The sequence below is a fragment of the Carassius carassius genome, chromosome 18 (genome assembly GCF_963082965.1).
Source record: "Carassius carassius chromosome 18, fCarCar2.1, whole genome shotgun sequence".
NCBI classification, from domain to species: domain Eukaryota; kingdom Metazoa; phylum Chordata; class Actinopteri; order Cypriniformes; family Cyprinidae; genus Carassius; species Carassius carassius.
In genome coordinates, this window is record NC_081772.1 from 23,025,623 (window position 1) to 23,048,061 (window position 22,439).

General features: G+C 38.2%; 5 protein-coding genes across 10 annotated transcripts in view; 3 read left to right on the forward strand and 2 right to left on the reverse strand.

Annotated features, from left to right (window-relative positions):
• LOC132092692 (YLP motif-containing protein 1-like) overlaps positions 1–2,176 on the forward strand; it is a 28,485-nt gene extending 26,309 nt beyond the window's left edge. Inside the window, exon 18 of the mRNA XM_059499040.1 lies at positions 1,868–2,176. Within this exon, the coding sequence (XP_059355023.1) occupies positions 1,868–1,894 (27 nt within the window). The 3' untranslated portion in view covers positions 1,895–2,176. The remainder of the gene's footprint in view (positions 1–1,867) is intronic.
• A 709-nt stretch (positions 2,177–2,885) lies between these two features.
• Positions 2,886–9,999, reverse strand: bpnt1 (bisphosphate nucleotidase 1). 3 transcript variants are annotated; one of them, XM_059499041.1, is made up of 10 exons: positions 9,864–9,999; positions 8,654–8,781; positions 7,466–7,570; positions 7,262–7,369; positions 7,097–7,145; positions 5,135–5,200; positions 3,641–3,732; positions 3,352–3,549; positions 3,170–3,275; positions 2,886–3,065 (listed from the first exon to the last, which is right to left on the reverse strand). In XM_059499041.1, exons 2-10 carry the CDS (start codon positions 8,771–8,773, stop codon positions 2,914–2,916), a joined length of 996 nt encoding a protein of 331 aa, XP_059355024.1. In that variant the 5' UTR covers positions 8,774–8,781; positions 9,864–9,999; the 3' UTR covers positions 2,886–2,913. The 3 variants fall into 3 exon arrangements, with proteins under 3 accessions (XP_059355024.1, XP_059355025.1, XP_059355026.1); XM_059499042.1 differs by having other exon boundaries at positions 8,654–8,778; positions 9,864–9,943; XM_059499043.1 differs by lacking the exon at positions 5,135–5,200.
• An 890-nt stretch (positions 10,000–10,889) lies between these two features.
• Positions 10,890–13,258, reverse strand: saysd1 (SAYSVFN motif domain containing 1). Of its 3 annotated transcripts, none has more exons than XM_059499045.1 (3): positions 13,118–13,258; positions 11,535–11,728; positions 10,890–11,429 (listed from the first exon to the last, which is right to left on the reverse strand). In XM_059499045.1, exons 2-3 carry the CDS (start codon positions 11,709–11,711, stop codon positions 11,112–11,114), a joined length of 495 nt encoding a protein of 164 aa, XP_059355028.1. In that variant the 5' UTR covers positions 11,712–11,728; positions 13,118–13,258; the 3' UTR covers positions 10,890–11,111. The 3 variants fall into 3 exon arrangements, with proteins under 3 accessions (XP_059355028.1, XP_059355029.1, XP_059355027.1); XM_059499046.1 differs by having other exon boundaries at positions 11,535–11,720; positions 13,118–13,247; XM_059499044.1 differs by lacking the exon at positions 13,118–13,258 and having other exon boundaries at positions 11,535–11,838.
• On the forward strand, positions 11,337–15,490 carry LOC132092697 (protein C10). 2 transcript variants are annotated; one of them, XM_059499048.1, is made up of 4 exons: positions 11,337–11,484; positions 14,496–14,574; positions 14,658–14,834; positions 14,908–15,490. In XM_059499048.1, the coding sequence occupies exons 2-4, from the start codon at positions 14,523–14,525 to the stop codon at positions 15,045–15,047; spliced, it is 369 nt and encodes a 122-aa protein (XP_059355031.1). In that variant the 5' UTR covers positions 11,337–11,484; positions 14,496–14,522; the 3' UTR covers positions 15,048–15,490. The 2 variants fall into 2 exon arrangements, with proteins under 2 accessions (XP_059355031.1, XP_059355030.1); XM_059499047.1 differs by lacking the exon at positions 11,337–11,484 and adding an exon at positions 13,189–13,320.
• Positions 15,491–17,631: 2,141 nt separating this feature from the next.
• Positions 17,632–22,439, forward strand: part of LOC132092700 (disks large-associated protein 2-like) — a 126,171-nt gene continuing 121,363 nt past the window's right edge. The window contains exons 1-2 of the mRNA XM_059499051.1: positions 17,632–17,748; positions 18,314–18,368. Coding sequence (XP_059355034.1) covers positions 17,731–17,748; positions 18,314–18,368 — 73 coding nt within the window. The 5' untranslated portion in view covers positions 17,632–17,730. The remainder of the gene's footprint in view (positions 17,749–18,313; positions 18,369–22,439) is intronic.

The following is a 22,439-nucleotide window of genomic DNA, read 5'->3' on the forward strand; positions in this document are numbered from 1 at the left end:
TTGGACTTTCTGCACGAGAGCGCCCTCTGGCTTCAAGTATGAATGAGTTCAGTGCTCCATGATGTTTACATCTCCTCATTTTGGATATGAATAAAGTGTCAGGACATGCATAGACTATCGATACTGTCTCTTTAAATTTAAATCTAGATTTAAATCTAAAAACCTCTACTTGAACACCTGCCCAAATTACATTTTATTAAAACTAAATATTTATTAAATATTAAAAATCCAGCGCAATTCTACACACAGCAATAGCCCACAAACCAGGAATCCTCAAATCAGACCCACAAGGTCCAGTTTCTTGCAGAGTTTAGCTCTATCAAACAGTAAAATCACAGTTAGTTGAGTTTGATCAGGGCTGGAGCTAAAATCTGCAGCGCAATGGCCCTCCAGGGCAAGATTTGAGGAACCCTGCTATAAACAAAGGTGCCTGTTCTATTTCGTTCTTGCTGTTTGATTGGAAAAAGTTTAAATGGCATCGAGGGGTCTTGTCTTTTTTATGTTATCAGACTAAAAACTGTTAATACTTTTAACTATTATTATAGTATTAAAAAACATCAGTGCATTCATAATTTTCAAAACACTGGTAAAACAGGCATATAAATGAACAATTTGAGAACGTTATTAGAATAGAATTCTATTTTAAATAATAAATAAATAAAAAAAAATTTCAACAACAGCAACACCACCATACCCTATACTCATTATAATACTAATATTACTATAATTCAGTTTCTAATTGCAGACTTATTAGAAACTTTTTAAACTTAAAATGGTATTTTCTGTTCTGAGATTCTTTTTCAAAACTGCATCCTGGCATTTGCTGCTGTATCAATACAGAAGCATCTGTTTTGATACACGTATCAGCAAGGAGCACCGCCCAATTTAAAGCTGTGTTTCATATGCCCCTTTTACATTTTAAACACCTGCTCCTCCTGAAGCAGGTCCCTGCTTTTGTGTAAGTTAATCGTCTAATAATATAAATAAAACGTGAAGACCAGTTGAAGGACCACCTCTTTATTCAACTGAGTTAAATAAGTGGTGGTCTAATTCAATAGTGACGCAATCTGCTAAGCCACTGGCCCAGAACCCTTCAGGTCGTGGGTTCGAATCCAGGGAGGTTTAGGTTGCTTTGGGAAAGTCGTGGCCTAATGGTTAGAGTTGGACTTGTAACACAAAGTTTGCGGGTTCAAATCTTGTACAGGCAGGGATTGTAAGCGAGGGGAGTGAATATACAGTGCTGTCTCCTACCTTCAATACCACGACTAAGCAAGGCACCGAACCCCCAACTGCTCCCCGGGTGTGTGTGTGCACTTTGAATGGGATAAATATAGAGCACTAATTCTGATTATGGGTTAACATACTTGGCCACGTCACTTTCACTTATTCCTCATGCATACATATATTACCCAGAAGAGCCTGCACGGAAAACATTCTGTTATTCAGTACATAAAGACAGTAATGATTCGTTTTTCAAAAAGAGGTTGTGCAGTGTCCTGATCGATGACTTAAAGGGATAGTTTACCTTAATATGAAAATGTACATGATTTACTTCTTTTCTCATGTCATTCCAAGCCTGCATGACTGAGTTCCTATCGTGAAACACTAAAAGAGAAATTTGGAATAATGTACTGGCTTCTCTTTTCCACATAATGAAAGTGAGGTTACTTCTATATGGCTATTGTATCACTTCAGAGGACTTGGGATGTAGATCTAAGTCATATTATGTAGCTTCTAATTTTAATTTATTTACTTATCTTTTGTTCATTTTGGAGCTTGACTGGCTGGATCTCTATTCACTTCCATCATGTGGAGTACACTGACCAGTACATTTATCAGCATTTATGCTTCTGTGTTCAACATGCAGGATTGGAACAACAAAGGCTGTCAGTGAACGATGAGTGTTTTTTGGGTGAACTGTGTCTTAAAGTCTCCATGTCTTGGAACTGCTGAACAGATGGCCTGCAAGCTGCCATCGGCTCTGCTTATCAAATATGAACACTTCTGACATCATTACACCTCAGGTAAGCCTTTTTCATATTATGCATTACTACAAATATGATTAGCACTTTTTTTTGTTGTTGTTATATCACATTTTCAAGTGTTTTTGGACATTTCAATACAATGATGCTTCAATGAAGTCTATTATTTAAAATAAAGATTATTTCTCATCCAACTTGTGTTCTTCTTTTCAATAAAACTGGTTATAAGTAGATATAGGAAGACTTTAAACTAAATATTGCAAATATAGCAGCATAAACAATCCTGGTTGTCAACAATTTAATTTTATTAGTGCACTTCTGTTGTAATGTTTTGGTTATGGTGGATGATGCAAAACTGTCAAATACCCTTAAATGGAAAATAAATTTCACAGTAGCAGAGTTGTGCATACTTTCCTCATGCAACTTTCAACACCATGAAGTTAAAACAGAAATCATTTTAAATGTCATACCTAGCTATAGCAATGAAAACATAAAACATTGGTTTTAAGTGTTAGCCAGATTAATGGGCAAACATGGAATTAAAAAAAAACCTAATGATTAAGACCATTACCATGTATATGCAATAGGACATCTATATATACATGTATAATATATTTTTCCTTTTAAATGGCCTGCATGCTATATTATTATAAACATTTAGAAAGAAAATATACTTGGTCCCCCACTAAAAATGGATCAAAACATGTTGTGAATGTCCTCAGTAAATAATTAACTATTTTAAGTTAATTCTAAGAAATAATAACATTTCAAATAAAAACTGTACTTAATCATCTTTGTTTTTATATGAATGAAGATTTTATGGCAATGACATCAGCTTTGAGGCACAAAGGTCACATTGGGTTGCATTGGACCTCCAGGGCAAGATTTGAGGAGCCCTGGTTTAGAGTATGACTTCATATCCTGTAATGGTTCAGTTAGAAGGAAGAGCCTGTAGAACAGCCTGTGGCACTCTGCTTAAATAGTACTCGTGATTCCTCAGTGTTGCTAGCACTCCAGCGGAGTTCATGTGCTGCACATTGGCATCATATGTATATGCATTACCATGCATGTCTGTCAGTTTGCCTGTATATGAAAAACAACATAAAATGTATATATTTATATTAAATATCAAGTGCATTTTCAAGAATGTATATGCAAAAAAATAAAATAAACAAAATGACTGTCACCTCCAACTGCTTGCAGAATTGCTTCAGGTGCACATGTGTCCCACTTTTTACATCCTGGACTGGCAAACACATAAGCAGAGGCTTTTCCCTCCACCAGCTGGATGATCTACCAGGACCAGAATCAAGATGTAATTAGTTTTCTTCTATGCCAGTACTGACTCAAATCAAAGGCTGTGACCCACCTTATTCCCAGCCCCTCCCACTCTGATGACATCATGAGGCTCCATGGCTTGCACTGTGTCGATCACAAGTTTATTGCTATGGGACCGTGTAGTAGTAATGATTCTTTTACCATCTGGGACTTCCTGGAGTTGAAATCCAAATGCGCCCAAACCCAGTACTCCCCATAATGTTCTGCCCAAAGAAGCACCAGTCCCCATCTGAATGAACAGAGAACAAAAAAAAAAAGGTCAACCAATCCCAGCCTTAACAGATATAGTGTAGCATGTGTGAGTGACCAACAAGTTGGACCTTGTAGTTGTAGAAGGGTTGATTGATGACTCCAGCAATGGCTGTCCCTCTATAAGCAATGCCTATTAGCACTGTCACATGATCCAAGAGCCCTGCAATAAAATGGCACACAAACAACATTATAAAAAGTATTAGACAGCTCCAACATTAAAATATTGTTAACCCCACTATGCTCTTGTAAATGGGTGTATGGGTAAGACCTTAGGGTGTGTTCACACTTGACATGTTGGTTCGATTAAACAAACTTAAACGCTGTTAATGTGGTTTATTTTAATAAGGTAAATATTGTCATTTGAATTTGGTGCATACCAAACAAGCAGACCGATACCCCCTAAAAAGGTTGGTCTCGGTCTGCTTGTTTGGTGTGCATCAAGGCGGGACCTTAGGACAGGGGTGTCCAAACTCAGTCATGGAGGGCCACTGTCCTGCAGAGTTTAGCTCCAAATTGCCTCAATACACCTGCCTGGAAATTTTTTGTATACCTAGACATTGATTAACTGGTTCAGGTGTGTTTAACAACTCTGAAGGACAGTGGGTGGCCCTCCAGGAGAAGGACAGGACACCACTGCCTTAGGAAGTGTTCACACTTGGCAGGTTTGATCTGATTAAACAACCTCTGGACCGATTCAACAACTGTGTATGCTGTCCTCCAAACCTTGGTGCACACCAAACAAGTGGACCAAAGACCCATCTTTTCAAGGGGTCTTGGTACACTTCCAAATGAACTCTAGTGCAGTTTACATGAAATATGAACACAACATGGACTTGAGACAACTAAATGAACCAAAACCCATTATAATTCAGTACAGGCACTAGAACTGGCATCTTGCAGAAGATCTACATTTGTGCAGCCGACAAATTTCGTGGCACTGGTTTAATTCCTTTACACAATTATAAGTTCTGTGGCAAAATATACGTAATAAAAATTGTTCAATCATGTTGTGTATTGCATGCTTTAAGTTTGTATTATGCATTTTGGCTTGGTGTAAAAAAAGTAGCAGTGTGATCCCTAAGCAAACCAGGAATAAAATATTGTGTTCTTTTGTGGTCCGGATCAAAAGAACCAAGGGAACAGAACACAAGTGTGAACACACACATGCTGGTAATGCAGGTTCAAGCCAGGTCTGCAACATGTCCTTACCCATTCCACATTTATTTCTCTCATAATTTCCACTCCATTCTTTGCATCCCTGATAATGAATTTGTCCAATAAAGTGATGGTAATTTCTAAAGTTGAATAAACAACCAAATACCAACTAGCAATGGAAGGAAAGAGGTTTTTTAACAGGTACGTTAGATAACATTGGATAGAAGGAACAAAGAGTGCAAATGCAATTTAACGATTGCTCATCAACTATGAGAACTTTTTCAGCCATCATACCATTTCAGCCATCATACTTGTCTAATTTCAATGTGACATCTCATTCCTCAAAAAGAAAACAAACAAACAAACAAACAAACAAACAAACAAAAAAAAACTTTAAATCACCGTACGGTTAGGGGCTCTGTAGGGTTGTTCTGGCTTCTGTATGTAAACTGGGCTGTACAAAACCCTTGCAGCTACAACAGAGACAGGAGAGCAAAGACAGAGAGCAAAAGAAAGAAATAGGGGAAAGAGCAGATCACCATGTGACAGCACCAGATGTGTTGGACAAATGAAGGTCAAGTGGAGGTAGAGTTAGACAAAAAATTAAGAGAGACATGGGAATAAGCGATAATGCAATTCAACTGAAGTGGACATGCTTGCACCCTAATTAAGCAAAACGCAAGTGTACTTTTAGCAATTATTTTGTCCTCACTGAAAATGAAATTTTCAGGAAAAGCCATACTGCTATCTGATCTGGATTAAAAAATAAATAAATAAAATAAAAAGATTCTGTTGTCAGTGGGACTAACTTGTGTGACAATTAAAAAATATATATATATATAGTCGTAAGGAGCGTTCATATTAACAATATTTCAGCCAAATTTCACAGACAAAAAGGTCAATTTTCAATGGTGTAGTAATGTGCACAGCTTACCCAGAAGTCACTTTCAAATCGAGCAGATTTCTGTTGGTCAATGCAGTAAATTCACATGACCAGCTTGAACATAAGCAAAATATGCTCGGAGAGCTTTTGCCCTCATGCATAACTCCACATGGATTGCTATTTAAATGACTGATTTGGCCCACAAAATTTCACCAAGCAACATTAAATGTGACCACTTCTTGAGACCCGTTTACACCTGGTATCGACATCTGCCTGAAGCAACCTGATCAGCCAAGGCCATTTACACCCAATATTAACCTCAATCTCCACAATTAACCACTTTTGGTTGGACTGTAGCTGAGAGGTAAGTGAACAGGCTATCCTTAACTGTTGTCTGAGAAACATCCAAATGCATTTGAAGTGCACTTAATTTGTCCGCATTCTGCACTGCTTCACAGACTGGATCATTTTTAACATAAGCACAGTCTACTGATGTCCATGCACACTGTCAATGTGCAGCTCAATTTTTCTGTCCATCCAGACAGGGCTCTACTTCGAGGCTTATATCGTTTTACTAAAGTTACACCACTGATGATATTCGAAGCCTCGTTTGAGTGCGGATCTATCTATCTATCTAATGTATCTGTCTTTGTCTCTCTATCTATCTATCTATCTATCATGTGTTTACTATATGGCTATATATACAAACGTATCAAGCCCTTTTTAACCATGTAGCACACATTTTGGCACTGTCACACTCCTGACCAGCAGGTGTCCCTCAAAGGGCATTCAAAGCCTCGAGAAATGAACCACTTTTCAACACATCTGGCTGGAAGCTTCAAAGCTTCATCTTGCCATTACACTAATAAGTAATCCCCATATATAACATACATGAATGACATCACCCCATACCAGATCTATACAGGTGGATCTGGGGAAGGTGGATGGTGTCTGAAGCGCACTGCAACTGCTACAGCAAGCACTAGCCAAGTATCTGAATGTTGAGCAGCTCATTGGCTGCTGGTGCGAAAAGAAACCAATCAGCTGCGCCATGTGAATTATGATGTAATTATATCATATTGAGTTAGAACCTATCAGACTGCACCATCTGGAGTTTCTTGAAAGAACTTTCTGTTTATTTTCAAATAGTTAAATAATAAATATATATATATATATATATATATATATATATATATATATATATATATATATATATATTAGAATAAAATAAAATGTGGATTATAAATGTGGTTTGTGTAATCAGATGACATAATGTAGACCTCATTTACACATATGTAATGCTGTCCACTTGTGATCACATCACCCCGTACAGATTAATACCAGGTGCTTTATTGCATAATGATGATGTTTACAGTCTTAGCTGAACAAGGCCAAAACTCAAAGAATAGAAGTGGAAGAGATGTAATTTATTGTCTGACGTTTTATCATGAGACATAAAATGTTGAAAGCTGTTTTATCTGCTCACCTTCTGTATATTCTTTAGTGCCATCAAGAGGGTCCACCCACACAACCAGCTGAGAATGATGAAATATTACTTTTCTATTACTTTTTGTTTCAGAAAAACTATATTCTACATTTATAGCATAGCTGTAAGCATTATGCCCATATTCTGTTTCCTATTCCTCTTTACCTCTTCCTCCTTCAGGCTGGCATACTGATCCGGGCAAGATTTTTGTAGAATTAGGCTGCTTTGTCCGTTCTCTATTAGGTCCTCTTCAACAGCCTCAGCTGGTAATTCCTGGACAAATAAAATAAAATTCTCAATTAAAATATAATATTCCACTGGTTGGAGCCAAAACAGGCTGGGTGTCTTCATATTAGGAGACGTACGTACCTCCTCCCCAATGATAGTGACTTTAGGGAAGCTTTTCGACAGGGATGCACATATACTCTTCTGAACAAGCCTGTCAGCCAGAGTCTGTAGATCATTGGCTCCTGACTGTTCCAAAAGCACAGGTTACAAAAACATCATGTGAAAAGCATGTGTAAAAACTATTTACCAACTAAATTAATTACTACATTAACAGTCATGTTATCTTCTCATAAGCCAAAATTGGCCTTGATTTTACCAAATAGGAAGTGTTAGTAATAGTGGATCAACATATTTGTTCAACCAATCAGATTTTAGGGTCTTAAGCGGTGGGGGTACAAAAACTGTTAAAGAGTTGGATTCTCATGCTAAGCATGGACAAAGTTTCAAAAAACAATTTGGACATATGACAGAGTATTTATGTGCCAAGTATCTTACTTCCGGGTTCGTACAAGTTTTGGAGTGTTTTGTTTTATCATGGCACTTCATGACGTAGACGAGGGTGGAACTCCTTATATGGGAATTTCTCCCAGAAAAAAGACGCCCCTGCATGCATTGACCACAGTGAGAGCAGATCGTGCCCATCCAGTAGCTACATCCGGTGGCAGCATTGCACGGGACTTTGCTTGGGAAGAAAGTATCCAAAGAAGTGTTTTTCGGAAAGATAATTTTGTTCAGATTTCTTAAGAACCCAGCGTTATGTAAACAGTGGGTACAGTTGGTTTTTCCGAGGCCACAAGGGAGTTTCACAAGTGTGTTTGTTTACAAACGTTTTATAAACAAAGCCCAGTCCGACGCTGGATTTGCACATCGTTTGATACTGAAAGATGGAGCGGTCCATGTTATAAAAGTTCCCGGTCATGATTCAGAACTGCAGACGGTAAGTGAAACGGCATCAAATGTCTTTTTTTTGCCATCCAGCGCTCTAGCTTGTCACTCTTTAGCTCCGCCCACAGCACGCCTCCAGGAGCTCGGCTGTTCCGGAGAGAATCATAAAGCTGTATCTTTCTTTTATAAGTATGATAAAACTAAAGACTTTTTGGGGATATGAAGGATGCAGCACTATGTCCTCAAGATTAACATGAGATTGGATGAAACTGTGTGTGTTACGCCCCTGTTAATGGAAGTTAAGAGCTCAGGACCTCTTGAGATCAGCTCAAGTGTTTTTTTGAAACAACATCCTTGTTGGTAACATGCCTCTACTTGCCATACCTTTTCAACGATCCCCAGCTCTCCACTTTGAAGCACTTTCCGGACAATAGTTCCAGCCTTTTCGGCCACGGCGTAGGCTGAGGCCATCAGCCGCATCAGCACTGCAGGTTTGCTTGCCATGACACCTGCTGAAACAGGAAGCACACCCCACTACAGCTCAGAAAGACACACCTACTGCAAATAACCAGGGGAAAAGTCAAAAGACAACACGTTTTGCAAGTCACTATTACAAGAGGAATGAGATTCTAGCCAAAATAAAACTTAAAATATTGATTTACTACTGTTATGTATTTTTGGAATCAGTGATCCTTAAGATTTTTTTTAAATGGGTTTTCTCTTTATTTTAGCAGCATTATGACATTTATGTTATCATGCATCCCTAAAACAATCTGTCCACATACATTGTGTAGATTTTATATATACTATTGATTAAGAAAAAGAAGAACATTACTATTACATCCTGACAACCATATAAAAATATTAATATTTTATAAAGTTTCACTGCTGCGTCCCTGTTTTGGTCACCACAAACAGATATTTATGAAACTTTATTTATTTATTAATCCATTGTCAAGTCATCCTGAATATCCTGCTGCTGTATTTTAGCCTGTTTTGCACAAAATTCTAATATTGTTATATCAGGGTTCTCATATTTTCTGTCTCAACCATGGTATATCAATTGTAAATAATTTATTGGCTTTTTAAGCACTTGACAATTAAACAGCTGCAGCTAAGATTAAATGTAGATGACTTTTTCTAAACATTTGAAAAGATTAACATTCTTTAATAATTATCATCAATAATAGTAAATCAATATTATTTGTCCCAGTATTAAGACAGAGAATCAGGTATTCAGTTGATCACAGAACACAATGATAAAGCACATCAACTTTGACAATAGTCATTAACTGTATAGCTAGATGGTTAATGAGTAATTATGAAAATGGACTCTGAACATTATTGTCCGAGACCAAATATCATGGAAGACAAGAAGAGACTGTTTTCAAAATAATTTACCATTCGTCCCCAAACATTTCCGTAATCACACTCATAAGTCATTACTCTTTAATCATGTTATACTCGTTCGTAGCGTTAATTCACAGTTCAGTTCGTGGGCGATATGTTATTGGTGTGTAATGTCGCGGTGCAGACGGATATTTCTCAGTAAGTGTGTGTTTCGTGGGATGGAGCTAATGCTTTGTGATCTTACTTTAATCGCAGTCCGTGTCCAGCGGGGCTCCAGTTCAGCAGCACTGTGGACAGGAAGACGTGTACAGTCGAGTACACTGGGTTTGTCTTGTAGTTCTCGGAAGGAAGGTCTTAGTGCCCCCTGTGTTGCTTTCTTTTTAAAGAAATAGTTCCCGTAAAAAAATAATTATTCTTTGGATACCCATACGTATTATAATAAGTGTAGTGTAGGTTATGTAAATGACAGAACCTTTTTTTTTTTAAAAATATAATATACCATTTAATTTAATTCACATAAGTAAAAACCACTCACAATTCTGACTATTATTCTTAAAATTCAGTTGTGAATTATATAGTGGCTATAGAAAAAGAATCACCCCCTTGCAAAATAATCGCGTTTTTTTGCTTTGCAGCCTGAACAGAAGTGACTTTTTCTCGCAATTCTGAGTTTTGTTTTTTCTCTCAGAATTGCAAGAAATTTTTTAATTGGGAGGTAAAAAGTTCGCATTTACACATTCGTTCATTCATTCCATGGCTCATAGTTTTCCTGTCAATTTCAACAATAAAAGTCATACTTTGTATGTACCGTACTTTATTTTACTTCAGAGCTATTTCAGTAAAACCATTAGAGCTCCCTAAAAGTATGAACGATTAAACATCTGCTTGTTATTCCTGTGTAGTAGGCTGTAATATCAGTAGGACACAAACACTGTAGCTATTTGTGATTTCTGACAAACGACTAAACTGAATTAAATCAAAGAGCATAAAATACACCTGAAAACATCCAGTCACATGCAACTGTGAATCTTTTTGTGTAAATGAATTTAAATAAACGCAGTCTTGACAGAAAGAGGGATTCAAATGGGTTACAGGGAGTGATAATAATCCAGCTAATATCAAACGGAGTCTCACTGCCGACCTTTTATTGGAAGTTTATCCTTCCGTAAGTGAATCCAAGAGGAAGTCCTGTCTCTTATTAATACATTTCAGCTGAATACATTGGATAAGAAAGCCTAAAATTAGGTGACATTCAAATTTTTTGGATATCTGATGTCTGAGGAAGCGTATATTTGTGTATAGATGAATAAAATAAAGCATTTTATTAATGTAAACACAAGTAAATCATTTAAGGCGATTATAGGATACATTAATATAATGCAAACAAGTTTCCAAAGTGCAATTTACATCTCCACATTTAGACTGTTTAGTGTTTTCCTTTATTTCCAGATAGTTGTCTATGAAAGCAACGTCTGCTTTCTTTCAAACACGTTCATCTATTGACCACTGGCCTGTATCCCATCTCTCCTTCCAGCTGTTCGGCTGTTAACGTTCCCAGGATGGGTTGACAATCAGGGTTAAACACAGAATACGCGCTCATTTCTCCAGGTTGCCGGGCTCTTGGGCTTCGAAGGCCCTCATAGAGCCAGTAGAATAATGATATGAGAAAAAACGGCAGGCCAAACTCGAGTTCTGAAAAGAGCCCCAGCAGCACGAGCCACAGCAGCACTTTGAGCAGGGTCAGATGGGTGAGAGCCACGCGCTGGAGCCAACCACCACATGTAGGGTTCAGCAAACGATGACTGGAATCCTAAAATGACAGGAAGACTGGGTTCAATAGGCAAAACGACACGGTCGGTTTCGAGGTATGTATCTGTTGTGTTGTTGTTATATTTAATAGTAAGTGTGCTCATACCTGTGTGTGTGGACTCTGAAGGCAGCTGGTGGGCTTCTGTTCCGGTGTGTCAGGACACACTGCTGGAGAATCAAGGCTCATGGCTTTAGTTTCAGTCTGGATCACACTCTCAGCAGGTTTCTGAGCTTCAGCTTCGGCTTTCTTTCGGGCTCTGAACTCAGCCAGCTTGCGCTCCATATTTCATACCTGAAAAACTATAATCAGAGGAAAATGAACGGAGTCTGCGTCGAAATCGCTTCCACGGTCACTTGTCAATATTTTCCCAGACTTCCGTGTTAGTTTTGCACTGGTCTGCAAATGCTTCTGTCTAGTGATGTGTCGTTCGTGAACGAATCGTTCTTTTTGAACGAATCTTTTAGGTGAACGAATCGTTCTTGTTCACGTAATCCACTGACTCATATTTCTCGTTCAGTGAAGTTCCTCCCTCCACAGCAGCGCGGCGCTATTAGCAGCGCATGCGCAGCTCGGTGAACCGGGTAACAACCAATTCATCCTGTCAAAGAATTACTCAACCTCGAGCCAATAGCCTTCGAGTATGAGATGTGATGTGACAGAGTATGTGATTTGTTGAATGTAGTGAACGAATACGCCCTTAATGAACGAGTTTCATATGAGTCTGAACTAGATCTAGAGATCTTATCGTTCGTGAACGAAATGACTGAACTGGTACACATGTCATTCGTGAATTAAATGAACTGGTACATAGCTTATCTCGTTCGTGAACGAAATGAATGAGAGTAAACCGGGTTAGTCTGCCATTTAGCATGTCAATCTCGCAAAAATGCAAAGCGCAGTTAAGTACAGTACTGTGCACATACGCTTGTTTTGATATTTAGCAACTCCACGTTTAATCCCCAATTTGTGAATGTGAATATATAATATATAAACTGTTTTACCAAACAATTAAAATGCTAATTAGGCAAGAAAACCTTGTGCTTTGTTCATCTGAACAACTTAATTAGACTTTATATATTGAATGTGATTATACACACATTTTAATAAAGCCAGATCAGTTTTTGTAACAAGTGAATACGTTCGTTGACTTAAGACATAACACATAATACACTCTTTTTTGCCATCTGCTGGCTTATTTTGTGTAATACGAAGAAATGGTCACTGAACGAATCAGTGAACGATTCTGAACGAATCATTTTGGTGAACGAACTGAAAATGAACGAATCTCTAGAAAGAATCATAATTTCCACCACTACTTCTGTCTAATGTTCGTTTGTCACTAAATGTTTTGTGTTTTTTTTTCTCCAGGGGGCGCTTGGTGGCTCATAAAACCAAATCCTTCATTCAGCTACATTCAAATTTCTGGACTTTTTTTGTGTCTCAGTGAAAAACAAAAACACTAATCACATAAAATTATTTTTTAACGTTTATCGATTCCAGTGAATAATACGAGACATACATGAAATAGTAAATGAATCTTGATCTTGTAATCGCAGATCACTGATATTGGTCCAAAATTGAGTAGCGTTGAGTAATGTAACAGGTATCACGTGACAAAAAAATGGATATTAACGTACACACTTCAGGAGCAATTTGACTGAAAATTCACGGTGAAGAGATATTTATACCAGTCGCCGAGGTCCATCAATTAAGAGAGTTCTGGTCGCAAATCCTAGTCCATTTTATAACGTTATTGATGGTTTCATTGCCATAGCCATCTTCTATGGTTCATCAAACGAGTTGCAGTTGCACACGGACAGTTTTATGGCTGCACCCACCGGAAGTGTGTGCGTCACAGGAGAGGCTGTGATTAGGTACTGGCTTCATCGATGTAAGTACATGGAAATTTTACAAGTATTACTTAGGTATAAAATATTCCTATATATATATATATACATCTGAACATCAAAAAGAATGGTTAATCAGTGGTTTCGCGGTAAGCGGAAGTAACGATCCACTGATAGATGACAGATGAACACAACATACTCTCATTCTTTATAACAACAACAACAACAACCCATCAAATCAATATCAAATTTCTAATAATCTAACGTTATATAAGTTGAAGCTGCTTGCAAGGAATCTGTGCAGCCATGCCATTTATTCAGTATGTTTAAGTAATATTTATTGGATATTTAATCTTTGCCCTATAATCAGAATCAAGGGGTTGATATGGTCGTCTATTTATTTTCTCTCTCAATTTGAATATTATTATTTTTATTTAAACTGGGGGAAAAAATATATTGCAGGGATTGAAATGTCATTGAAATCTATAACTGTAATTTTTTGTAATTTATTGACAATATATATTGGACAATATGGACAATTTATGGACAATATATATATATATGTTTATATATATATATATACAGAGAGAGAGAGAGAGTTTTCACATAGTACGCTATTTAAAATTTTATTTTATTGTTTTGTGCTTTTGAAATGTATCGCCAATTAGGCCAATGACTTTGCATTTAAGGCTACAATTGAATGTGAGTTTTAAGCAAATGTAATTAAGTTGTTTTATACCTTCACCTACATGCTATAGTTATAGGAAGTGTGTGGAGAAATTACTGCAACATTGCAAAACAATCCCGCACCCTGATATATAGTGCATTCATATAGTATCACTTTACTTTAATGTGCATAGTTAGTTTGCAGGCTGCTTTGAACGTGCTGCAAAACAGTAAAATGTTCGGGGTACAAGAGACCAAAAACTGGGACTGTCCCCAGAAAACAGGAATGTCTGGTCACCCTATCATTTATGACACTGGAAACATAAATACAGATAGACAACACAATTATAATAATTTTTTCTTGTTTATGTATTTATATATACAGTATGTATTGATACCCATAATGGTGTCACAAATCAGCCAGTGTCCCCATGTTGATGTGGAAAGTGTGTTCTGTCAGGGCAAGAGAAACAGTCGAGCTGTGTAGTGTATGCATAAATCATCACATAACATGCAGCAGCAGCGTTTAATTGATTTTAATTGATATCTGTAGTGAATCTCCTCCGTGGAGTGAGCCAGCATGGCCTCTGCCCCAGCACAGCAGCCCACGCTCACTGTAGAGCAGGCCAGAGGTGAGACGTCAGTCCTTAAATCATACACTCAGGAGTCACGGCTCGACTCTGACTCAGCCAGACTGTTGTCCCGTCCATTGCAGTTGTTCTTAGTGAGGTGATCCAGGCGTTTTCTGTGCCTGAGAATGCAGCCCGCATGGAGGAAGCCAGAGAAAGCGCATGCAACGATATGGGCAAGATGCTGCAGCTCGTGCTGCCTGTGGCCACTCAGATCCAGCAGGAGGTCATCAAAGCATACGGCTTCAACAATGAAGGAGAAGGTGAGATTAAATGTACAAACATGCAAACACAAATAAAACGCTGTCATTCCAACTCCTGCGTTTTGCCTCTCAGGTGTTCTAAAATTCGCCCGGCTAGTGAAGATGTATGAAACTCAGGACCCAGAGATTGCAGCCATGTCAGTGAAACTCAAGAGTCTCCTGCTGCCGCCTCTCTCCACTCCTCCTATTGGCAGCGGCATCCCGAGCTCATAGAACAGCGCCAACCTCCCACTTCATCGACTATAACAAATTTCACATTCATGTTTTCCCATTTTTGTCAATTTGTCAAAATGGAATTAATATTCAAACAATTGTCTTTCTCACATATGTACTGTAACAACGTTTCGTAGATCGGGAAGAAAGATGTGGGAACCTGGTGAATATTGAAATATAAAACTTAAATAAATAAACACAACGAAAGTAAAAACAACAACATAAAGTCCTTTAATGTGCATATGTATCTAGCGTAACACTAATTTGTTGATGCCTTTTGAAGGCCTTGTTTGTTTTCATACAGTTCATATTGATTATTGTCTCATTTGGCCATATAAACATAAATGATGACCTGTGACATTGTTTTTGTGATCATTACTGTTTGCAAAACGGATTATTGTCACATAAACAGTGTTTATTCAATAAAGTGTTTTTTTAATTAATAGGAAGATGTTTCTTATCATGAAATGACTGTTTTTATGAATGTCTCTCAGTACTTTAGTTTCCATTGTCTAAGTCCACCAAAGCATACAAACAGCATTCATTTATTTATTTACTGTAATATAGAAGTCCTGTAATTTAAGCATTTAGAGTTTTTTGCATATTCAATTCAATTCAGGTTTATTTGTATAGAGCTTTTTTACAATGCAAATCATTGCAAAGCAACTTCACAGAAGATTTCATTTATTTTTAAATTAGGGATAGTCTGGGTGTAAGGCATTAGGAGAAGGGAGAGAGAGGACGTACTTGCTCAGACGTGATTGAGGTAACACCAGATCTGGGACGTGGACTGGTGTTAGTGTACACCCAAAGTGAGGGGTGTATAGTGGATTAGGAGAGCTCTGCTCTGAAGCTCTAACTTCAAAGAAATTTTCAGAACTCATCAAAAGAACAGTCAGTCAGGGCTTTGATACAGATTGGAAAGTCAAACAACAACTTGACTGGCTACAAACAAAGAAAGAGCCAGAAAAATAGCCATAAATGCCTATTCCTGGATTTGTAAGCTGGGAGGGGTACAATTAATGGCAGAAGGGAAAATCCCAGAGATAGCTGAAGGCTGGTAAAGTCTCGTTAGTTAATTTGATAAAGTGGCAGGAATTTCTGGAATAAATGTGGGGTGTGATCTGAGTAGCTTGTGCAAAGGGTTGGATATTGTTTTTGGAAAAGCTGATATTACTACAGAATGAGACCCTCTTTATTCTGCCTGCTCCCACTGCCCCTGAGCTCTCTTCCCAGACTGTGCAGGCAGCAGGCACTTTAGGCTTCGCCCTGCAGAGTGAGAACCAGACAGGATAGCCCTTATAGTGAAAAACTAAGTTTAAGACATCTCTACGTCACTATGTGGGAAGATTTGCATAACACTGCCCAGATGTTCACGCAAAGAAAGAAGGCATACCTTTTATTCTCGTTGTATTATTGTTGTAGTACTGTGTGTTTCACTGTGAAAGCGAAACTACTTTATTTGTCCTTCTAAAAGAGGACGATATCCACTTCATCATGCCAGGAGCTGATGCGTGCTGGTTGCTGAGGAAACTACTTTGTTTGGCCTTCCAAAAGAGGACACAACTAGAAATCATGTTTATATCACGTTTATAATGGGTTTTATATTAAGGGGCGTAACATTTCCGTCACACGCTTGAGGCCTTCAGCCAATCACAATGCACTGGATAGCTGGCCAATCAGAACACACTTCGCTTTTCAGACTGATGAGCTTTGTAAAAACTGACGCGTTTCAATAGGCAGGGCATAGAGGAGTAACAATAATGTACAGTATGTGGAAAATATTGTGTTTTTTTTAACCTTAAACTGCATAAACATTTCATTACACCAAATATACCCAATAGTGTTCTTTTTAGCAACATCATATGACCCCTTTAACTATTCTGAAAACATTTGAGAGATTTGTGCACAGTGTTTTGAGAAATGTATTCACATGATTTGCAACTTGTATGAAATAAATGAAAGAATTCAATCTGTTTAGCACAATTATGTAGTGTTCAGCACACTGTTAACTGTTTCGAGAAATTGAGTTTAGAGAATTGTGTCAAATCGATAGAGAAAAACTGTTAAGTTTGTTCATAAATTTAAGAGAAGCTTGCCAGAATGTTAGCCACATTTCTTCTATCTATCTATCTATCTATCTATCTATCTATCTATCTATCTATCTATCTATCTATCTATCTATCTATCTATCTATCTATCTATCTATCCATCCATCCATCCATCAATCTATCCATCTATCTATCTATCTATCTATCTATCTATCTATCTATCTATCTATCTATCTATCTATCTATCTATCTATCTATCTATCTATCTATCTATCTATCTATCTGGCTCCCCCTAATGGACAACGCGGCTCAAAAGTTGTCAAGTTATTTATTGCAACCACGGTTTATTTTAATGTCTCTCCACCATGGCCACTTTCTGTCTTCATAAGCTTATTTTGTTTCTTTACTCAGATGAATAAATAAGCAGTGATAACGCAATTTCTGAAACAAAAGAGTCAGAAGTGCGTTATAGGCGGGAGGAGCATCATGCGGAGGGTCTGCGGGGTTTCTGCGTGTGTGTGTATGTTAAAACCATGGACTACTTCTGATACACACCTGCCTGTTCCCGCGTGCTTACAAACACCACCCGCATTCACACCGAGGACTGAAGCGATGCTACGAGCCTCTGGAGAATGTCAGCCCTGAAAAAGGTATTGCAGCTGCTGTGATGGAAATAAAAGAGTGTGTTTTACCTAGTCTTCTAATCTTCAATACAAGTGTTCCTCTCGACTGACATAGCCAATTCAAAAGCGTTTTAACTTGATCGATTCACGTGTTATTGAAAAGACCACAGGCGATTCTGCTGATGTCATAATAGTCTTTTTTTTAAGCCGCCTGCTGTGATAAACAGTGATGACGTCACGTGTATCTCTAGGCTATTTAAACTCAATGCTTTGTGTGATATTAGAATAGAAGTTAAGAATAGTTATTATATTTTTTATGCCCGGGGTTGAGCCGTCAGTAAAAGATCTACACGTGGATTGAGGAGGAGTATGTGATTGATTTATTAATATTATTTTATTTTTTTGGCACATGCAGCTGTCAGGAGGTCGATGAGTCCATTAACTTGAGTTGGCATGAGCCCTGTCCTGTCACAGTGAAATGGTTTATCTCATCTGTTCATTATCTTCCCTCCACTCCCTGATTGTCTTGTTCTCTGTGTGTGAAATTTACTCCATTGTACTATTTCCATCTTCATTTCTCCATCTGCCATAGGTGTTACCATGGATTCTGCAGACACATTGCTGCCTTTTCCTTGACAAGAGTCCAGGTAAGAGACAGGACGGGATATTCAGGGCATTTTCCTACATCTTAACTCCAGGCTAAGAGAGCTGTGCAGTGGTTTGTGGATTTACAGGGATAGTTCACCCCCCAAAATTAAGTGCTGTCATAATTTACTTACCACCATGTCGCTCCAAACCATTGCGACTTACAAAAGGAAAGGATTCAAAGGTTTTAAATAAGTTTTTTGTTCCTAGACAAAGTGGCTGTCAAGCTCCAAAATGACTAAAAATAAAAAAAAAATAAGGATAATAGGACTGGTGCAGTATATTTCATGTCATCTGAAGTTCTTATGAGAAAGATACTTAAACTTAACTTATTACAACTTGCACTAAATAGCACAACTTTTTACAGCATTGATAGAAATGTTTCTCGAGCTCCAAATCAGCATATTAGACATTTCTGAAGGATGAAGTGACACTGAAGAGTGAAGTAATGATTCTGAAAAAATCTGCTTTGTCATCAAATGAATAAATGACATTTTAAAGTGTATTCATTTTTTTTAATGTAATAATATTTCACAATATTGCTGTTTAATTGTATTTTCAATCAAATACAGTAAATGCAGCCTTGGTGAGCATAATACACTTACTGTATTAAAACAAACAAACGAAAACACCTCACACATTTAAAAAGCTTTATCCATCAAAGAAAGAAAGTAACATGACCAACTTCACCAGACTTAAAATAAAGAAATGAGGGTGAAGAAATGACTGCAGAATTTGAATGTTTGGGTGAACTCTTCTTTTTAATTTATTATGTGATGGGTGAGTTAGTTTAAACTTACTTTTAAAAAGCCCAAACCTTCAAAGAATCACTCAGAGAAAACTTATTTAGTTTTCCTGGTAGTTTTCCCAGTTTCATGCCATTTACTTAATTATTCATATAACTGTGATGATTTTCTTGTGTTTGGAAGTGGATGTCTTTGCCATTATAATGAACCATTTGTATCAGACTGGACTTTCTGTTGCATTCATGCAGTGCTGGCACATACTGCAATTCTTCGTTACCTCTTGGATGTGTATGCTTTTTGGATCTATTTTGAATATCAAGGCACAACTTTTGTTAGTCCTTGGGACGCCCGGTGTTAACCAACCCCTTTCTGTCACGGTCTAAAGAATCTCAAGGTTGATGATGAACCACCGCATCAAATTTTTACACTCCAAAGCCCACATATGATTGATGGCAAGCTGTCCAGCTGACGGTGTATCAGCCCACAAAGTCCTGCATGGCTGTAGTTTACTTCAGTGTATCAGTGAATATTTCGAGAGCCCTGCTGCTGTTTCTATGGAGACGAGGGAGGCTGATGTCATTGGAGGTGATCCTGAACATGCTCAGATCTGTTTGTTGGAGCCCGTATCTGATGCTGATTATGCATTCAGTGATATACAAACCATCGATATTCATAAACTTAATCCAGGAACAATCCTTAGTGAAAGGATTCAGACTGATTTCTAATAACGCTCTTTAATCAATTCATTCAGTTCTATGAAGAGGAGTTCAGAGAAAATCTCAGAATGATACACTTCACCTTTTCTAACTCATTCATCATGGCTCAGCATTTTCCTGAGGTCACGGTCGACAGCGCATGTTAATGCTGTTTGAAAGGACCTCTCAAATCATCATCTGCCTCACTGACTCATTAAAATCATGTTGTTAAACACGTTCAGTGCAATACAGAAAAGAACAGAACCATGTCATCATTTTGCTAACTCATCTGATTAGTTTGGTTTCATTCTTGAATTATTATTTTTTTTCATTTCTGAGGCATTTTTCCATCAGGTTGGACTGTGACAGTTTGTTGTTTCCAGATATTTTGGGTTGTGACTTGCTCAGTTAGTTCAGGACTCTTGTAGGTGGACAGACAGATAAGTGTGATGGGGCAGGAGTGAGGGTGCTTATGAATGAGAATTGGCAGTATCCAGGTTGTGTACTTCTAGTGCTTTCTGAAGTTATATTAGAACTTTGTGGATTGATTGGTAATGTCACGTGACATTGTTCTGGAATTGGCTTTATCCACCACCAGAGGGAGACATATAACTGTCTTTCACACAGAACAGTAAATGAAAGGAACCAGTGCTTGTGATTTGCTGCAGTTCTTCTATTCTATTCTATTCTATTCTATTCTATTCTATTCTTATAAATACACATTTTGCTTATTTTTTTAATAATTAACAATTTGTGTTTTCTTTAACTGTAAGGACATACAGGTGTTTCTCAATAAATTAGAATGTCGTGGAAAAGTTCATTTATTTCAGTAATTTCACTCAAATTGTGAAACGTGTGTATTAAATAAATTAAATGCACACAGATTGAAGATGTTTAAGTCTTTGATTCATTTTGTGTTTTAAAATCTCAACAAATTAGAATATGGAGACATGCCAATCAGCTAATCGACTCAAAACACCTGCAAAGGTTTCCTGAGCCTTCAAAATGGTCTTTCAGTTTTGTTCACTGGGCTACACAATCATGGGGAAGACTGCTGATCTGACAGTTGTCCAGAAGACAATCATTGACGCCCTTCACAAGGAGGGTAAGCCACAAACATTCATTGCCAAAGAAGCTGGCTGTTCACAGAGTGCTGTATCCAAGCATGTTAACAGAAAGTTGAGTAGAAGGAAAAAGTGCGGAAGAAAAAGATGCACAACCAACCGAGAGAACCACAGCCTTATGAGTATTGTCAAGCAAAATTGATTCAAGAATTTGAGTGAACTTCACAAGTAATGGACTGAGGCTGAGGGTAAAGGCTTCAAGAGCCACCACACACAGAAGTGTCAAGGAATTTGCTGAACCACAGACAACATCAGAGGCATCTTACCTGAGCTAAGAAGAAGAAGAACTGGACTGTTGCCCAGTTGTCCAAAGTCCTCTTTTCAGATGAGAGCAAGTTTTACCAAGTCTGGAGGAAGGGTGGAGAAGCTCATAGTTGCTTGAAGTCCAGTGTTAAGTTTCCACAGTCTGTGATGATTTGGGGTGCAATGTCATCTGCTAATGTTGGTCCATTGTTTTTGGAAGACCAAAGTCACTGCACTCATTCAATAAGAAATTTTGGACAATTTCCTTCTGTTCCTCCTTTTGCTTTAATTACTGCCTCAATTCAGCGTGGCAATGAGGTGATCAGTTTGTGGCACTGCTGAGGTGGTATGGAAGCCTAGGTTTCTATGACAGTGGCCTTCAGCTCATCTGCATTATTTGCTCTCTTGTTTCTCATTTTCCTCTTGACAATAGCCCATAGATTCTCTCTGGGGTTCAGGTCTGGTGAGTTTGCTGGCCAAAACACACCAACACCATGGTCATTTAACCAACTTTTAGTGCTTTTGGCAGTGTGGACAAGTGCCAAATCCTGCTGGAAAATTAAATCAGCATCTTCAAAAAGGATGCTTTACTGTTGGCATGACACAGGACTGATGGTAGCGCTCACCTTTTCTTCTCCGGACAAGCCTTTTTCCAGATGCCCCAAACAATCGGAAAGGGGCTTCATCGGAGAATATGACTTTGCCCCAGTCCTCAGCAGTCCATTCACTATACTTTCTGCAGAAGATCAATCTGTCCCTGATGTTTTTTTTGGAGAGAAGTGGCTTCTTTGCTGCCCTTCTTGACACCAGGCCATCTTCCAAAAGTCTTGGCCTCACTGTACGTGCAGATGTGCTCACACCTGCCTGCTGCCATTCCTGAGCAAGCTCTGCACTGGTGGCACTCCGATCCCGCAGCTAAATCCTCTTTAGGAGACGATCCTGGCGCTTGCTGGACTTTCTTGGACGCCCTGAAGCCTTCTTTACAAGAATTGAACCTCTTTCCTTGAATTCTTGATGATCCTATAAATTGTTGATTTAGGTGCAATCTTAGTAGCCACAATATCCTTGCCTGTGAAGCCATTTTTATGCAACGCAATGATGGCTGCACGCGTTTCTTTGCAGGTCACCATGGTTAACAATGGAAGAACAATGATTTCAAGCATCACCCTCCTTTTAACATGTCAAGTCTGCCATTCTAACCCAATCAGCCTGACATAATGATCTCCAGCCTTGTGCTCGTCAACATTCTCACCTGAGTTAACAAG